The sequence below is a fragment of the Hirundo rustica genome, chromosome 7 (genome assembly GCF_015227805.2).
Source record: "Hirundo rustica isolate bHirRus1 chromosome 7, bHirRus1.pri.v3, whole genome shotgun sequence".
In the NCBI taxonomy this organism is placed as follows: Eukaryota; Metazoa; Chordata; class Aves; order Passeriformes; family Hirundinidae; genus Hirundo; species Hirundo rustica.
Genome location: NC_053456.1, coordinates 24,482,948 through 24,501,792, shown reverse-complemented (window position 1 = coordinate 24,501,792; position 18,845 = coordinate 24,482,948). Strand labels below are relative to the sequence as shown.

Here is an 18,845-nt window from a genome sequence, read left to right as displayed (position 1 = left end):
CACCTCTGCATTTTATCTCCCAGGACAGCAAATGCCCAAGTCATTAGTGCCCAAAATGCCCAGGAGATTAAATGCTCTTTTCAGCATTTTATCCACATGCACAGAGCTTTTAACTGGAAGTTCTAATGGTACTTGTAATGTCAAATGCAACCACAACTCTAGTTTGAATGCCATCCCACTCGTTTTACATTTAATAATGTGCAGGTTCACTTCCTTCATGATTATGGCACACATACAAACAACATCTTACCAGAGCCTTCCTGTGTTTATAAATAAAGTCTTCTGGGGAATGGGCCCACTTAGGCAGAACAACATCATTCACCACCTCCTTTGACATTTGTAGCTGGCCTAAGTTAAAACCTAGTGAGTAATACAGAAAAGCTTCAGCGTTGCTACAAAATATTTCAATTGATTTCTCAGTAAAGATTAAAAATCATTCTTTTCTCAGTGCAAGAGAAGGATAATGAAAAACTCTTTAATGTAAATCCCCAGTAACCCTACCACTGATATAGGAGGCTAAGTTCTGTTCTACATGTTTACAATTCTAAATTATAAAGGACAATTACCCAAAACATCTAAATGATTTTGAAGTTGAAGTCCCAACCATAAAAGTAGCATTCATCTTCTACACATCCATCTGTAAATGTATCTGCGTTTGCTTTATCAGGATTAAGAGTCCAAAACACTTCAGTAAGGGCTATTCATAAGAAGTTTAAATGGTTATAAAATCGAGGCTTTTAAGAAGTCTGAAATCTCATCAGCTATCACTGAAACAACTCCAAATACTTAAATGACTTGAAAATGGGACTTGGGAGTTCCCAATTTTTCTAATTTATAAATCTAGTAGATTGTAGCAGCACAAACATATAAATCCATTTTCAAATTGTACAAAGATAGAGAAACAAATCACTAAACAATAAATGTGAATTAAGAAATGTCTAGGAGTCTCATGTCAGAATGCAAGATGCTGTCTTTTCAATCGGCATTATAATAATTAAAATTAATCGCTTTTAACTTTTGCTAAGTATTTAATCAGTATTAACTTTTTCAAACATCCAAATGAGCATCTCTGATACTTTCCCTCGGGTAGACACTGTTTTTTAGCCATCCTTAAGCCCATAGCCTGAATTTTAAACTATGTTTAGGCTGCTGCTTAACACAACTGGTATCTTCACTAAACAGTCTGAAGTCAGCATCATGATTAATGTCTACAATCACACCATAAATTTTAAATAGTAAGTGTTCCTCGGCATTCACAAATGGCTGTAAGAATTCTTTTCTGAAGAACACAGAAACAGTTTTTTGTGAGAATATTCTTAGCACTCAATTTACCATTTTGATTCTCCAGGAATTCTGGAAAGTAGAAGAACTCTGGGATAAGTTCCTTGACATCATTGGGGTTGTCCATGAGTGCCTGCCAGGTAGCAGGAATAGAGTGGAACTGTCTGTCAGCACAGTCAAATCTGTGGATCAGAAAACTCAGGTTAGCATTTGCTGATTCCCTCAGTAAAAGGAAAGGAAGAAGCAGGAAGGGGCTGCTTATTTGCTCAGCATACCTGCCACTCTGAAGCTGGATATGAAGGGTTGTGAAAGGCTCTACCCGAATGAGGTAGTGCATGACACCAGCAGCATTTGAGTAATGTGTGCCATAGTGAAATTTGTCAATCATCCCAAGAGGGTCCTCAAAATTCTCATATCTAAAAAAAGAAATCTTTGTAAATACAACTGAGCATTAGAGTTGATTTACATGTGGATTGTGCTTATTCCAGGCAAAGCTTCTAAAGAAATTACCACAGCAATCTATAAGAGAAAATACATTGAGTTCTATCAAATACCAAGATCCCAATTCTTACTTCTTAGAAAGTCCCTAAGAAAAAGACTCCTGAAAGATAAAAATGCTCACCAGATGAAGCCTTTGCATGCCTATTATACTCTTCCCTAGGCATTTGCTCTCATCTGTTAGAAACCAGACAAAGGGCAGATAGGACTGATGACTTTATACAACAGACCAACACATCCCACATCACTAAAACGAATATTTACTTGTGATGGTCTCCTGCAAGACTTAGACAATGTGCTTGACTGTGCAGGATGCAGAAGAGAGATCTTTTTCACACTCATGCCCATTTCCTTTTCTACTGGCAAACTCACTCTACCATGCCACCATCTGGCTGATACACAGCTCAGCCTCACACATCTAAGAGAAATTCTAGTCAAATATACTTCTAGAGAAACTATTTCATTACAGTCAGGATAGACCCTAATCATTCAAAGGAAATTCTCCGTGTTCTAAGTTGTCAGGAGATTTTGGAAGACACCTGACTTCAGTCTGCTATGACAGCACACTCACTCCCCAAGGTCACCACACTGCTGTGGGGGGCTGAGTCCCTCCTACAGAGAACTTGCTGAAAGTCACCTGAGACATATTTTATTTTGAAGACAATAATCTACACTTGAAAAAAAGAGGAAGCACAGATTTAGGATCAACGCTACCTCTTAGCACAGGCAGCTCAACTCAGCAGTACGATTTCACAATCCTTATCTTGAAGCAGACACTGGACATGTTATGCCTTTTCAAGCTGCTGGGCCTCTAAATTGTTTCTACAATCTTTCAGTTTTTCAACTCCACAGCTGAGAATCAACTAAAAATTTACAACAGTTAAGTTCTGTCCTTTCTCTGCCATATAACTGAGTGCCATATAAAACAGTCTGAATGCAGCAGGAACAACAAATCAACCACATCTGCAAATGCATCTGTTACATCATAAAACCAGCTTCAAAAATTTCACTGTCACAACTTTATTTTTTGAATATGTTACTAGCCTGGAAGCTCAGAAACGACAAAGAAATATAACCAAGTGTTCAAATACGTACTTCTCTTTGACAGTCTTAGCATTCTTCTCATTTACCACACCTATGGGTTTGGACAGGTCCCTAAATACTGCAGGATTATTCAGGTCCAGTTCTTCTGAGGTGTAATCTCGTAAAATCCAGGGAAACTAAAAAAAAAAAGTAAGTCAAACATCAGATAGAGATTAAAAATACATCTTTCAAAACAGAAAAAACACATACCTTTGCAAAAATTTAAAAATTAACTTTTTAATTACCACAGGATATTGAGCAAGGTCATTGTAAGTTCGTCCTGCCATGGTGTTCAGCTGAATAAGGTAGTCAAAGTTGGATATTTCTCTATTCACCCATTTCTGAAAGACAAAGAAAGATAAAATGGAACTCACTATATCAAACATATAATTATTGCAAATTACACAACTTGTCAGTATCTATCTGCCAGAGGATAGCACTGGCAAGTGAAAAGCACAAAAGCTGTATGCAAGTCCAGATCAATTTCTCATACTAAAGTTTATTTTCCCTTTGATTCAGTGATTGTGCTATCTGTATTTCATTGAAATCAGGCCCTGACTGATTGCAAATCAGTACTGTTTCAAATATAGAGCAGCAGACAATCAGCAGCCTTGGTAAAAAGGAAAAGAAAAATAGGAAATAAGAGAAACAAAAAGAAGGCAAGTACGCAGGTACTGATAAAAAGAATAGAATTTGAAATCCATTAGAGTGCTAAGATCAAAATTTATTTATAAATTATTCTGCCACTGATCAACAGTACAGGGTAACAATTTGTGAACCAAACTGTCTGTGCACCTTTGGTTGCTCCATTAGTATATTCTAAACCAAAGAACAGACATAGCTGTGTTCAGAAGGGCTCGGTATTTGTCTGTAGAGTGATGGAGATGTGTCATGAGAGATGACATTTTCTCTGTGCAAATATACAACTCGATAGTTTTTATTGTTAGGAAAACTAAGAACAGTCAAAGTATTTCCAACATTTTGAAGTTATTTGTAAAGTTTCCTCCCTCAGAGAAAACCATTTCGGCATAAAGAGATGGAAGATAAAAATACATTTACTGTATTTAAAAATTTATCTGCGTTTATGGTAATACGGACATTTTGACATTTTCTTTTTATACCAATATTACTAACTCCCACTTATCTTCATCTGGGCTTTGTTGAACGCTCCACCATGAAAAGATAGCAGGGAAAATTATTTGCACACCTAGTGAAAAAAGTTTCAAAACAGCACTCAAGATCATAGACTAAAAACAGAAGCAAATCTGCCACATGTTTTATATTCACGTTAAAATGCCTGTCAATCACATCACCAGAGCCTGGCTATACCCATTTACCTGACTGCAAACACAAACCAAACCATTCTAAAAGCATGCAGATGGAAGTTCAGGGCCAGGCTGCAGGCACAGAAGTTGGCAGCTGCCACGTCAACATGGGAGGACTCCTTCAAAAAGCAGAGGAATTCTTTAGACCACTTAGCTGAGGTCTCGTACCTGCATCAAGCCGGATGCTTTGAAAAGCTCCTGTGGAGATCTGGTCCCAGAAATGTTTGGAGAGCGCAGCGACAATATCCGACTATACACTTTGTTTCGTACCTGTTAGAAAACAGCACTCATGAAACAGTAGTCTGGAGACTGAGGCTGACAATTACATAACTTATCTGCTAATTAAAATGGGAAATGAATAGGACACAGTCACACTTTCAAGTACTTCAATCTCTTGCTGTTTAAAACATTTGGACGTGGCTGGATGCGACATCCTTCACATCAAAACCAAGCCACACAACATTTTCTGAGAGCTGTTCATAAACTGACCTACTAGCATGTAACTCACCCTAAGAAATTTATCTTAGTCCCTCATAAAAAGGATTATTGCTATTACCCAGAGGGGAAAAAAGTCCACTACTCCTTAAACATGGAATATCAATGATTTCCAATGTTGTTGTGAAAAAGAAAGTCCCCTTTGATTTGTAATTAATTTGTTCAATCTTGAAAAAGATGGGCCTCAAAACATTTAGATTACTACTGATGTGATTTTAGTTAAATAATCATTCTGTACCACAGAGAGAGAGGGAGGGAAATGCAGAATCTTGTTTTATCTATCTTTTCACAATTAGTCAGTTTCTAGATGCCAGACTACATCTGGTCTTGCATGATGACTAAATAAAACAAACTTTTTGCTATTAGTATTACAGTATTAAGAAAGGCACCTGACTCAAATACAATCACTGAACTTAAACTTAACCTTGCGCTCATCATATAAATCCATGAAATTTAGGAAACCCCTACCTCCTTATTGAAGTTGAGGAAATAGTTGGTTTGATCCGTAAGGAAGATCTCCAAAGCTGACCTCCTCAGGTTGTACCGGCGCAAATGGATCTCTCCAATTTGGGAAAGGTGCCATTTGAAATCAAAGCCTACCCCTAGGAGGAACACTCTGTTTACTGAGTTGGAATATACATGAAAAAAAATCCTTTTCAGATGGACACAGTGCAGTCAGGTCCAATCACATCAGAATTACTCCTAGAAAAGGAAAGTCTTGTAGCTGACTTGATTAACCATTTTGCTAGGAAAATATTAACTTCAGATATTATTGTGCTGAAAGAAATGAAGCAAGAAATACCCCATGTAATGTAGAATTTGCTTTTTCTTTCTGATTGAGGACACACTATAAATGTATTCTGTTGACAAAAAGTATGAACCAACCCCTTTTGGTTTCTTAAACAGGCTCAAACAACTTTTATATTTAGATTTCCCAAAGGCTAAACATTTTGGTATACTGATTTGGAAAATTTTATTATTATTTGCCTAACATTTCACTTCAGTATTTTCATAGCCAGCTGTGATATGTTCTCTTGAAGTTCCCTAAATCAATATAGATGATTAATGTTTACATACTATTAGTACTTTTTAATCAATGCATGAGGAAAACATCATTTGTCAGGGAGAACAGAGAGGTGCCATTTACAAAGCAAATTAGAGGTAGTAACTTTTTTTAGTCAGCAGGTTTTTTAGTAAGTTATTTTTAAGAAACACTAAGAATAGTTAATCAATTTACCAGCTCAGAAAGCCCAGTTTCAGACTCTTGATTCTGAAAGGATCAGTTAGCCACTAACCATCAAGTGCAATATTAATTTTAACTACAGCACAACAACTTGTCTCTTTACAGTTACTTGGACACTCGTTTTCAAAACATAAGCAGTGCACTAAAAGCAGAATGCTGAACTACACTGAAAATAAAAAGGTATTGATCATGCTTACCTTCCTCTTTCTCAATGCTGCCATCAAAGAAATAGATGTGCTGGGTAGTGACCTCCAGCCTCCCCGGTATCACATCAATTATTGTAATGAGTTCACAGTCTTCAGACAATATTAGCTTTTCTTTCTGACTTTCCTCATCCTTCTCGTCCCTGCAAAAACACCACTAAGTGTTACAGGGTTGGGTAGATTATACTGTTCCTTAGGTCCTTGAAAGAGTACAGTTCAGAAAAGAATCATATTTGAATGGCGTTAAAACCATAAATAATTATATAACGCTGCTTTCATCAGCAGTCTTGGGTGTTTCAGACCAGAGCACAAACATAATTTCGTAGCATCACTCTTCAGTCTTGGTCTCAGGCACAATGGGCTTGACTTCACCTGAAGTACAGAAACATCAGGCTGCACTTCCCTTTCTTATTTAATTGTTAGGTGCTTAAGTTCTCTGGCCCAGGGCACAGCTGGGTTCCAGTTCATGTGACTGAAGTTATCTTCAGGGTTACTTTGCTATAATCTACAGCAAGCATTTAATAACCTTTAAAGTACAAAATGCATCAGACAGTATCACCCAGAGAGCCGACTCTCTACTGGCCTTACATTGCAAAGACACACATAGATACATGCACACGACATGTCCAATTACTGAAGCAAAGCATTTGCTATCCTCCCTCAACTCCCCTTTCCCTGCCCGTGTTTTTTGGCTGCAGTCACACAAGTGATGTGACGGAAGCACAGCAGGCCTTCCCTCTGGAGTGCTCCTACACACAAGTGCTGGCACTCTCCAGCACTTCAATGCCAACCACACAGATGCTGATGCAATGCAGCTGACAGTGGAGGGCACGATCACGGCAGCTACGGACAGGAGGCAGCTCCAGTCTGGTCCATGTCCTCACAGGCACATTGCCTCTTGAGAATTACAGTCAATACAGAGAGTAGAAAAGCCTCAACAATTCTGCAGCTCCAGCCCACCTGTGAGCAGAGAATCACTAATGGATTCTCACAAACATCTGCTCTGCCTTCTTTTCCCTGGGGCTTTTCTTGTCTCAGTGGTGACAATAATAAATCCAACAGTAACTTTGCTGGTCAAAACTGCCCTGGATTGAACTGTTTAGGCCAGACCAAGAAAAGAGGAAAACTTCCGATGCTCTTTAATTCCCGAAGTTGTTTCTTGCTCCTTATCCCTAGCACAAAAACAAATGACACTTGTTTATCCTGTTCTACTCACAAATTGGAACTGGCTGCCGTGTCTTCTTCTGGTAGTTCCAGAACATCATCTTCCAAATCACTCACTTTCACCTGCTTCACCACCTCCAGAAGCAGAGACTCACTAGAGGGCTGTGTCTGGTGCACACCTAGCATAAACAGACATAACAGCTCAGAACTTTTTCTGCTGCTATAATTCTGGAAATCTAATGTACATCTAAAGTCTATCCTCTACAGCTGAATGTTGGTTTAACTAAGTAAGAAGCAACCAGGCTTCTTTAATACTTTTGTGGTTAAGCAGAACTCTAAAAACACTCCTTGAACTACACTGAAAATTATGACAGTAGAAAGGGAACACAACATCTAAGAATAAATTTAACTTGAATTCTGATGTGGACACTTACAACTAAATATTTTGCAATGTTTTTCCAGACATTGCTAAAGCATGCAGATTTAATAGAAATGTACTGTATTTGCTTTTGGTTATGTGGGTTTAAAAGAGTGTTTTGGAGGGTTTTTTTCGCTTGAGCCTTGATATCCAATACACCAAACTTAAAGTTACACCCCTAACTCAGCTGTTTGGGACACTTCTGAAACAAAGTACTTCATATCTACACATCCTAGTCACAAATTCTAAAAGGCTTTGAACAAACACTGCTTACTCTGATCTCTTTGCTTCTTTCTTGAAGAAATAATTTCATACAAGAAAGTTGTATGACTTCTTATTTTAAAACAAAGGAGTTAAACTTTTATTTTTTGCACAACAAAACCCCACATTTCAATGAACCAGGGCAAAAAGAATTCTCAGTAGGAAGATGTTGTTTCAGGTCAAAGAACCACTCTCATATTATAGATTTTACTACAGATTAAATAAAGAAAAATCAAGCTTTAAGTATCTAGCATATACTGCTTATTAAACACAAAGAGGAAAGTGGGTATCTTTCTTTGGTAAGAACTCAAGTGAGATAGCAAATACAACTTTACCTAAATTATCTCTCAGGTCACTAGCATCCTGATGAGAGTTGAAGTTGTAATTCTGCACTAGTTTTAGTCTCATACGTGAAAAATTTTCCACGTTTGAAAGTTTCCAGTGAACAGGACGCTGTTTCCTAGGAAAACAAGAATATTCATAAAAACAATCTGAATAAAGACCTACAAGAGTGAACTGATTACAAAAGAGTGCATGTTTAGAAAAATACTGGTCATCCACTTGTACACTGTAAAAAATAAGATATTAAAACGCAGTTTATTGCTTTATTTCACATTGCAGCTCTGATCATCACTCTATTTTGTAAACAGTATTTATTTTCACAGAATTAGCAAGGTTGGAAGAGATGTCCAAGATCCTCAAGTCCAACTGCCAAACTACCACCACCACAATCACCCCAAAATTACTTTAATAAGAACCTTCCCTGACACAACTCGAGGCCATTTCCTCTTGTCCTGTCCCTCGAGAGCGCACATCTCCAGCTATTGCAGTCAGTCCCACCCGATCTGCACCACACCACGCAGCCCTGCGAGCAAATTCCTCGCAAGCCTCACACAGAGTTTAGGAACTGCAATCTCACCTTTCAGCCCAAGGCCCACGCTCAGAGAACAAGTAAAGCTGGGCTGCTCTCCACTGTCTCAGGGTGGCTGTGTGCTGGCTGCTGAGCTGTTTCAGCATGCTGTTGTAGCGCAGATTCTCCTGCCGAGCCTTTCTGCTGAACGGTTCCACAAAGTGCTCCTGAAAGACCATTGCCAACACATCTAGCACTGAATTACCTCTCACCTTGGAAAAACAGCTTCCCAAGAATTCTCGTAAAACAATAAGAAACGGAAAAGGTTTAGCGATAAAACATTCTGAAATTTTAAGGTAATACTTAGGAGAGAAATTTTAAAACAGCTTAGACCTAGAAGAAATTGTGCCAGGCTTTGATCTAAAGATGTGAAGAAAGCATTATCAATGCTGAATCCACACTAAAGCAGTTTTTCATCATCAGAAAAGCAGTCCATATTAGAAATCCTACTATAATAGGTAGAATTTTTCTTAAATTCTGTTATTCTAAAATGTGACTCTCATTGTATTTCTCCTTTAGCTACTTGAATAAAATAAACCTGTAAGTTTTGTTATTAAGAAAGCAAAGAGATGTAACTTCACTATGGTATTTCCTGTAATTACCAGTCAGCTCTAATGCTGAAACTCAATCTGGACCTTATATAGAAAGGTTAGTTTAGAAGCAATTTTTCCACATATTTAATAAGAACTGTTCACTGTTTTAAATATTTTAATTGTACTGACATAGGGTTAAATAATAAAACCCAAACAGCTCATAACAGAAAACAGTTCTAATAATTCAAAACACAAATCAGAGTAAAAGAGGATGCAGCTTATGGCTGAGCATATTTCTACCTTGCTGTATGAAAAGGAAGGAGTATTCTACTGAAGTAACTTTGATTGCACATAAGACTCTTAATAGAGCAGAATTCGAAAACATATCCTAGAAATGCATATAGTCCCACTGCCCATAAAATCTTAACACAATTAACCTGTTTACAATTACTTCAACTGGATCATCCTGGAATTCATTTTCACCGTCTTTTAGAAGGCCTCTCTTGAGAGAGTTCTTTTAAGAGAACCTTGCATTCACAGAAAACCTTACCTGAAATTTAAGCTTACTTTCTCCTCTTTCCCGGTCTCGCTTGTGCATGTTCACCATAAATGCTTCATAACAATCCTTCCAATAAAGTGCCATCTGCTCATTATCATATCTGAATGAATTCTCTTCATATTGCTTCATATTTGGAATAATCTGGTTCCACCAAAGCAAAATAAAAAGTACCATATGATTTCTAAATGGCTTTAATAGCTGCAAAGAGGGAGAAAATGATACAAAAAGAATTCACTACTTACATATTTCTCAATATAAACTTGCCACTCCTCGGATCTGCAGTATTCTTGAAAGTCCTCAAAGAAAGACGGGCTGCCATTGGTAGGAGGCAATGAAGGAAGGTGCAGGTTCATAAAGAGAAGTTCATAGATCTTGGATACCAATGTCCGAACAAGAGGAATCAAAAATGAGTAAGTTTCTGTCTTCTCTTCAATTGATCTACTCAAAATGCCTTCCAGCTTCCCCAGGAGGTAGCACGCTTCAGGCTGGCTCTCAATTACTTTGGTTTGAAGGAGGGTGTTTAGTTTGGCTGCGGCCATAGCACAGACCTACAAAAACAAACAGCCAAAAATGAATGTGATCCTCCTTGAGCACCCATCTTTTTCCTGCCACTCCTGCCTGCATATTCCCATCCTCAAACAGAAGCCCTCTACCCCTTTCTTGTGCTCTGGAAGTGCACATTGACAGGAATGTAGAGTAAACTTGCAAAAGGTGAGAACCAATAAAACATCTTCCCAACAGAAGGATGAGGGACTACCACAGGTCTGCTCACTGGTATGAGCAACTCTCCCATAAACCCAATAGTTACATCAAATGTGCCCTTAGAACTCAAGCACCACTTGCAAGAATTTGCAACAAACCTGTAAATTGTCTTGTGCAATGAATCCAAGGAGCAGCTGGACTTGCACCTGTGAAAGCCTAACTGCTTCTAGGCCAGCAGAGTACCAGACTGACAGGCTATCCATGAGAGTCACTAGTTCCTCCAACAGCTATTACAGAAACAGAAAATTTGCATAAAGTTCAAATAAATAAAATAAATTGAAATAATAGTAACAATAACTACTCTAGCTGGAGGTACAATAATTTCAAAGACCTGAAGAAGAGGCTGTGTTCATATTTGCAACTTAACCAGGGAGAGAGAGAGAGTATGCTTATTGTTTTTCCTATAAATTAACTCCAGTAAATGCCATATCCTTAGAATATGTTAAAGACTCCACTCTAGAAGGCACTTCTTTCTGTCAGTATATAGATAGCAAAAATGATATGAGCCTTGTGAAAGGTGGGTATTCCCAAGAAAAACCAGCACATTTTGCTATCCAGATGTGCTAGTTTAAAACTAATACACCTTGATATATTCTCTAAGAAATTACTCAAATGTAAAACCATTCTGATTGAAATATCCCATTTAGGATATGACAGTGCTTTAAATTCTCCCTGGGCACAGTGGAAGATAATTTATGACAGTATTGTTTATTTCCAATTCAAAGTTGGCAAGAAGCAGAACTCTCATTGCTCTGAACTTCAGTTCTCATTTCTAATTAGAATTCCCAACAGAAGGCAAGGCTTTTAACAAGAAGAAACTTATTTAAAATAAGCAATTTAAAGCTTTAAACTATGTTTACTTACAAGCAGACATTCTGGAGAACAGTATAGGAGTTACTATGTTAATGACTCTTGACATAACACTTTTTCTCAAAGAAAGTAGCCTTAACAATACTTTTTAACGATTTCTAGTGAAATAATGATAGTTTCCATATAATCTTTATCCCCTTTTATTGAAAAGCAACGACAACTCAGACTGTGAAGGAAGCATGACCAGTGCCAGAGATAACATACATGTTGAGAAAAATTTTATGCGTTACAACCCCAACACTGGTCAAAAACCAGAAGTGACATTTCCCAACTCACAATCAAGAGCAGAATTTTGGCTGGTTTTTCATTGAGGACGCTCAGAGAGTCATAAATGCTGATAAACAGTGCAAGATCTGTTTAGGCTACAACTGCTGCTGTTTCATTAGCTTTTACATTTTCTAAATATTTCTCCAGTCTGAAGAAACCTGGATTCTCAGTAAAGAGTACCACTTACATGCCTATTTAATTTGTAAAATTAACTATATTCCCTGTGGTATCTATTCACATTTTAATTCACGGAGGGGCACTCTAATCCACTGTACTACAAACCCTTACTCTGTAATGTCTGTGGTTTAAAAACATCCGACTAGAAGGGTGACAGTGTCCAGACCAACTGCTCTCTTGTTACCATTTCAGCCCATATACATTACTTCCATTATGCAGTTACTGTACCTTCTCTGTCCATAAATTTGAGTTAATTAGTCCTTCTGCCTGCAGGAAACCTTGCACAATTAGCAAGAGCTTGAAGGCATTTTCAGCATGTGTAGGGAGAGCTTTTGAATCTCTGTTATCAGTGACTGACCATTCTAACATCTTCTCCAGCAAGCTGCATGGAAAACAAAATCCCAAAATAAGTATTACATGTTCTAAGGGTAAGTGGCTTTTTAAAAATCCAATTAAGTATTTAATTGAATCTCTCAGTCTGCAGTTACGTAACTGCATCTTCTTGATAAGCCAATGAGATAAAAGCGATTGAAAGACTCATGAAAACAGTGATAGTTTTAAAACCTTCTGGACACAAGACAATCCTAAATAAGTATTGGAATATACTTCTGACAGTATGTGAAGAGATGGCAGAGAGGAGTACATCTTGTTGGGAAACACCCACCCCTTCCCAGCTTCACTCACGTCCCTCACTTCTGTTTATTCTCCAAAGGGATGAGCTGTACACTCACTTGAGTTTTATTTCATCAGAAGGCCGCAGCAACTCGTTAGACATCCCCAGTTTGGTGAGAGCAGAGAACACCTGTCCTCTCTCAATCCAAGCCTCATCATCAGATTTTTCAATACCTCTCCACATTATACACAGTAGGATGTCTGTAAGTAACTGTATGAGTTCATTATCACTCCCCTACAAAAGAAGTGTAAATATTTAAGTCCTTCTAGCATAAAAAACCTTCAAAACACTTCTTATTCATCACAGCCCCTATGCTTTCATGTCTCAACATCTGAAACTCTGCAGTCTAAAATCCAATTGAAAAGCTCACAAAAACACAAATACAAAAGACTGCAGCTTGCTTGTAGGATGTAAAACAAGCTGCCTTTAGCCACCCTTGATTTTTTTCACATCAAGTCTGCTCCATGTCTCCTCTGGATGACAAAGGATGTTTAAATACAGAAGAGGAGAGTTTGCAGGGTTTTTCTTTTTTTTGTGGCTTCTTGTGGTTGGGAGGAGAGGTTGGGTTTTTTTTGGTTTTTTTTTTTTTTTTGGTTGGTTGGTTATTTTTAAACAACAAAGCTAACCCAACTGGACAATCAAAAAAAGAAGACACATTACAAAAGGAGTAATGCACCCTATTCACTATAAAAGAGCCATATTTGTTCACTTTTCTGTTGGATGATAGGATGGACAAAAAAAAAAAGGAATAATCATTAATTAGGGAAATTGAAAGAAGAAAAAGAAATTTCCAGCCGTTGGAGAAACCAGTCACATAGTTACTCACTCCTTGGTTTTCAAACAGGGAAAGCTCAGCAGCGAAGCCTGTGTCATTTGTAACACCCAGCTCTCTGTCAGGCTGCCCGGAGAAGGGCTTTGTGCCCTCTGTGGGTGAGGGAGTGCTGGGCTGGCTGTCTGTCATCTGATTCCCAACATCAGCCAGTTCATAGGAGTCAACACTGGACAAATCTAAACTCAAATGTGAAGGATTACTGTGCCACAATTCTTCTCTGCCCCCCGAACCAAAAGACATCTCTGCTGTGGACGCATCTTCCAGCGGCATAACTGAGAAATGGGCAGGGACATCCAGGGATTTGTTGTCTTCTAAACTCCACCGATCAAACAGACCATTAACCGATGCAAAGCTGTCAGCTTTCTCTCTCTCTGTCTTATCAGCTTGATGCTTCTGAAGCTCTTCAGTGGGAGGCTTTTTTTCCTCTTCCCTGGAGGAATCAGTCCTGTTCTCCTTAAAGCCAATCCGGACCTCTGAGTTTTCTTTCAGGAATAGTCTAACCAAAGTGTCCTGCCAGCCCAGCTGCTGAGAAATCTGCTGTGCTGCATCCAATTGGGAGTGCAAAAGGTGCAAAATCTAAGGATGGAAGATATCACATATCTACATATTAATTTTAGCTTGTACCTGCATCCATCTGGCTTTTCAATTAAACATTTTATAATCTTACAACTTCTTTACTTTTCTTACAACCTTGTAGAAAGGGTCATAATTGGCTAATAATAAGCAAATCAACCACGAAGTAATTTTTCCTCACAAAACCATTTATTTGAGAAAAAAGAAAAAAAAGTAAAAAATTCTCAGGAGTAGGGGAGAAAAGAAGCTATCAGCATATTGGTAAGTTGCTGTATTTCAGCAACTATTCTGCAACAGTTCCTTCAAAAGCCAGCTATCTCAATAAATAATCCTGTTCACCTATAGTCTAAAAAAAAATTCAAATAGAAATTATGCTTGATTAGGAACCACTAAATAGTTAAATATTAAATTTTATTAAAATTAATAAAATTGCAGTATTAATAGATTACTGATAGTGTACATTATAGTTTCGCTTCTTCATTTTGGGAAACCTTAATAGACTATACAGTGCCTCACAGCTACATTCAGTACAAACTCCAGTGACACAAGCCTTGAGAAAACTCAGTAATTCAAGGACTCTACTATCTCAAACCTATAGAAAATACAAGAGATTTGAGAATCATGATAAAGGCTTCACTTTTTGTTTTGGTTTTTAGAAGTACGTGAGTATACAAAATTCAACAGTAAGTGACAGATGGGTTTAAATTTTAAATTTTAAAATAAATAATTGCTTAAGAAAGCAGTAACAACACATACTGCTACTGTGGTTTAAAGAAATAATTTAGTTATCACACTGCACAGTTTATAGGCTTGAAGGACAGCACTCCAGTTCTAAAGAAGACAACTAACCTTTCTACAGATAATCACTCTCATGTTTATATCTGATCTATGAGCCAGATACACTACAGCTAGGAGATCTTTAAAATTCACAGCAGGATCTGTAGGGAAGAAAGAAAAAAGCCATCATAAACAATATCACACAAGAGAATGTAATAGATAAGTATTTAAAAATTGCCTTGGAAGTTCTAACTGCATCCAGGGATAGTAAAAGGAACAAACTTCAGGGAAGTAAGAAAATGTTAGCTGAGATCAATGGGAACTTTGAACAGAACAGCTCTACAAGTAACATCTCTGGCTTTCCTCAACAAAAACCAGGCACGTTTGCCTCTGAGCAGCAGAAGTGTGCTAACGTCAGACATAGCACTTGCCAATTACCTGCATACAGAACCTGGTTTAGAAGGTTTTTAATAAGAGAAACAGTAACTGAGGATTCATTCAGAAGCAGCCCCAGGCCAGAGTACCCCACTTCTCTGAGTCTCATACGGTGCTTGCTCCGCTCATAAACTTTGGTACATTTCAGCATCTCTTCCACGATCTGAAAGGAAAAGTAGACACAAACACAAATTGAACACAAAAAGCATCCAGATCTCTCAAACTTGTGTATGATGGAACATGCTGGTCCAGTTTTTAAAGTTTATTTGGTAAACTAACTCAAACAACATGGATTGGGTTTTTAAAGATCCCTAATTCCTTTGTGACAATGCCATTTAGCTAACATTAGAGAAAAGAAAAAAGCAAACTCGGATGATCAGTATTTTTATCATTACATACATTTCTGCCAGACCAACGAAAAATGCAAATTTATGTTCAACTGATTAATTTAGGAACATATAATTCAATTTATTACCTTGAACACAAGTTCTCTAAGCCTGTCAGAGTATCTTTGATGCAGTAACAGGGCATAAAGAATATCAGCATTCCCTGGTTCAAAGAGCAATAAAAAAAGCTGGTCTGGGGTTGGACTGGAATGAAGTAGGCTGAAGAGAACGTCCAAAATTCCGCAGAGCTACAAAATTAAGACAACCAAATTAATCCCCAGTTCATTCAGAATTCATGTTTCGTTTTAGGAAAATTTTCTTGGTTTTTAAGTTTTACCTTTGCTGGCCAATAGACATTTTGTTGCTCAATATTACTGCATTTAAACAATTTTTAATACATTTTTTTCCTCTCTACAGAACACTTTATCAAATTAAGCAGAGCCACAAAGCAAGTTCAAGTGCTGCTACAAAATGGAAACCATATCACAATTCCTGATCAGTTGAAGGTCAATTCATTTGGTTCTGTAAACCAAGATAACTTTTCTAGTGGCACATCCTCATCTTACCTACATTTAAACAGAACCATGCATCATTTAACATTTTACTTCTGGTCATTTTCTTCTTTGCTGACCCTTCTTTAAAGTACACATGGCAAGATTTCTAAATGCCAAGAGGCAAAACCAAAACATGTCCAGTTTAAACTACTAACGCATGCCATGCTGCATACCTGCTCCTCATCACTGGTGGCAGCTATGTATCCTACAATGCTCTGAATCTCTTCATGTGTTCCACCTTTGCTCAGGAAATATTTGATCAGTCCATACAGGGATGTCCGTATTGTTCTCAGGTCATCAGGGGCCAAACTGCTGTCTTTACAACCAGTCCTGTATGCCAACAGACCAGAAAGGCAACCTAAGGAAGTTCTTCATGGCTCCTTAATAGCAATTTGATGGTGCCAGTTGGGTAATTTTTCATCTACCCAGGCATCGTGCACCAGTTTTCAATTTTTACTGAACTCAAACAATTGAATAGTAATAAGCAGATCAGACTTTGCAAGTCTATAGAAGCCCTGAAATGTAGACTTGTACTGATCTGGATATAGGTCAGGATGGCAGGTTCCCACTTCCCACAGGAAACAGCAGAGTCTCTAGCCAATCTTCCTCAAGCACATAAAAATATTCATAAGCACATATAAATCATCAGCACTGAAAGGTTAAAATTTTAAATTTCTAAAGAAGTCCTACTTCAAATTCCACAAGCATTTAGAAGAACTTAAAATGTTGTGTGTTTTATAATCGTAATGATCTACAGCTTAATTTGCATTGTTGAACACATGGCCTACAATTTTGTAGTTTCGATTACTCTTACAAGCACTCCTAGTGTCACTGACAAACTTCACACAATCTTAGCATAAAAATTCAATGCAAGGAAAAGTAGTAAGTCACATGGAAAGAAAAAAAAAAATCAAAGCAATTTTGTAAACCATCAAAATCCAACCTGTGGTTTTATCTATTTTCTCATTAGAATGATGGCAAAAAACCCCAAAAGCCACATCCAATAAATGAGGAATCAGAGGTATAACTCATACCCATAATAAATCCTGAGTGTGTCTAGAAGAAACTGCACACCATACTTCTTTCTGAAGAGTCTTCTACTGTCTTTGATGATTGTAGAAAGATACTGTATATGTCCTACAACATAAAGTTTTCTTTTAGAACCAAGATAAAGATTTGTGTCATGTGATGGGTCCTGTGTCTTCACACAGTTGCCCGAGGCCAAGAGCTCACCAATTCTGAAGGGAAAGTCACCACTGTTCCAGATGCTGAAGTCAAAAAGTAAGTGGTGATACATCTGCTGCAAAAGCTGCATGTTCTTTTCTACTGAGACTTGCTCTATCAACAACTGTACAGCCATCAGGACATTCACATCCATTAAGATGCTTGGCACCTTGCAAAATAACAACAGGTGTTAGGACTCAAAATATGGAATGTCCTAATAAAATTTTATTTTTAAAAATTGAAGTTTAAGTTTATTTTATATTCTACAGCAATGTCTGCTCCATTAAAGCAATACAATAAACACAGAAGCAGTCTCATTTGGATAACCAAACAACACAGTATCTGTATCAAAAAAAGCAAAACACACACACACACACAAAACAAAAAAGAAAAACATTGTATTTCACCTAGATAAAGACCAACTTTCACACCTTTTTGCTTTCAGAACACAAGAAAAAAAATACTAAGGAGGCCTTTAAAGACCCAGGCATTCCGGCTATGCTTCAAAATAATCAGGACCTCATCCACAAAATTCATTACTAAAAGGATGTTTCTCAAGTTGGCTCACCTTCTGTAACAAGGCTCCTAGGGTTGCAACTCCATGGGAGTGAATGAGATTTTCTTGATTAACATGATGTCCCTGAATAAAGTGTTTTATCATCAAGATGAAAGTTGCAACTATGTTCTTCTCCAGACGTGCTTCTGCAGAACAGAACAACAGTAGCAAAAGTCTTATGGTTTATCATTGGATCACTGCATAAAAATAGAGGGGGAAAAAGTAAAATCAAGTATTTATATCCCTCACTATTTCCTGAACTTCTCAACTCCTGTTCTTAGCTGGAGACTGTCTTTAGATTTTTCTCCTGTGCAGAGTCATAGCCACTCCATGCCTCTCCAGAACAAAGTGATCCCACTCCTGACTTCAGTTGCTTTATCCATGGCTGTCGGTTACAAACTTCTTTGTTACAATCTTTTGCATTTGCTGCAGCTATTTTCCCTCTGTAGTTGCAAGCTGTTACTTTCTAGCCATGGTATACAAAAAAATTAGAGACAGAAAAGACCTATTTTTTTACTTGACTCCACCATTTCATCTTTGAAACAAACAAACAAAAAAGTAGCATTCTCCCTTGCAACCACCTCTCAGTGGTTTTTGTTAAGGTCAAAGTTAATTCTCAATACTAGCAAAGTTTTGAAAAAAATCGATTCTTAAAGCATCCTTTCAGCTTCTTTCTATTTTAATCTAAAATATGACTATGTGTGGAAGAGGTAGGAGCCTGAATATTTTATGAAGTAAATATAAGTTTGGGTAAAGGCTAAACAGCACAGCTCTGAAGCTGCTGTC

At 37.6% G+C, this 18,845-nt stretch overlaps 1 protein-coding gene across 6 annotated transcripts in view; it reads right to left on the bottom strand.

Annotated features, from left to right (window-relative positions):
* Positions 1–18,845, bottom strand: part of NBEAL1 (neurobeachin like 1) — a 78,503-nt gene that overhangs the window by 17,390 nt on the left and 42,268 nt on the right. For all 6 annotated transcript variants that reach the window (XM_040069119.2, XM_040069118.1, XM_040069117.1 and 3 more), the window contains 24 exons: positions 18,072–18,205; positions 17,513–17,672; positions 17,314–17,416; positions 16,453–16,609; positions 15,815–15,973; positions 15,343–15,502; positions 14,977–15,065; positions 13,549–14,130; positions 12,781–12,956; positions 12,278–12,431; positions 10,834–10,962; positions 10,216–10,521; positions 9,965–10,114; positions 8,891–9,048; positions 8,307–8,431; positions 7,345–7,471; positions 6,123–6,271; positions 5,151–5,284; positions 4,356–4,457; positions 3,108–3,203; positions 2,875–2,999; positions 1,557–1,697; positions 1,333–1,463; positions 251–360 (listed from right to left, as the gene is read on the bottom strand). In XM_040069119.2, coding sequence (XP_039925053.1) covers positions 251–360; positions 1,333–1,463; positions 1,557–1,697; positions 2,875–2,999; positions 3,108–3,203; positions 4,356–4,457; positions 5,151–5,284; positions 6,123–6,271; positions 7,345–7,471; positions 8,307–8,431; positions 8,891–9,048; positions 9,965–10,114; positions 10,216–10,521; positions 10,834–10,962; positions 12,278–12,431; positions 12,781–12,956; positions 13,549–14,130; positions 14,977–15,065; positions 15,343–15,502; positions 15,815–15,973; positions 16,453–16,609; positions 17,314–17,416; positions 17,513–17,672; positions 18,072–18,205 — 3,857 coding nt within the window. The remainder of the gene's footprint in view (positions 1–250; positions 361–1,332; positions 1,464–1,556; positions 1,698–2,874; positions 3,000–3,107; positions 3,204–4,355; positions 4,458–5,150; positions 5,285–6,122; positions 6,272–7,344; positions 7,472–8,306; positions 8,432–8,890; positions 9,049–9,964; positions 10,115–10,215; positions 10,522–10,833; positions 10,963–12,277; positions 12,432–12,780; positions 12,957–13,548; positions 14,131–14,976; positions 15,066–15,342; positions 15,503–15,814; positions 15,974–16,452; positions 16,610–17,313; positions 17,417–17,512; positions 17,673–18,071; positions 18,206–18,845) is intronic.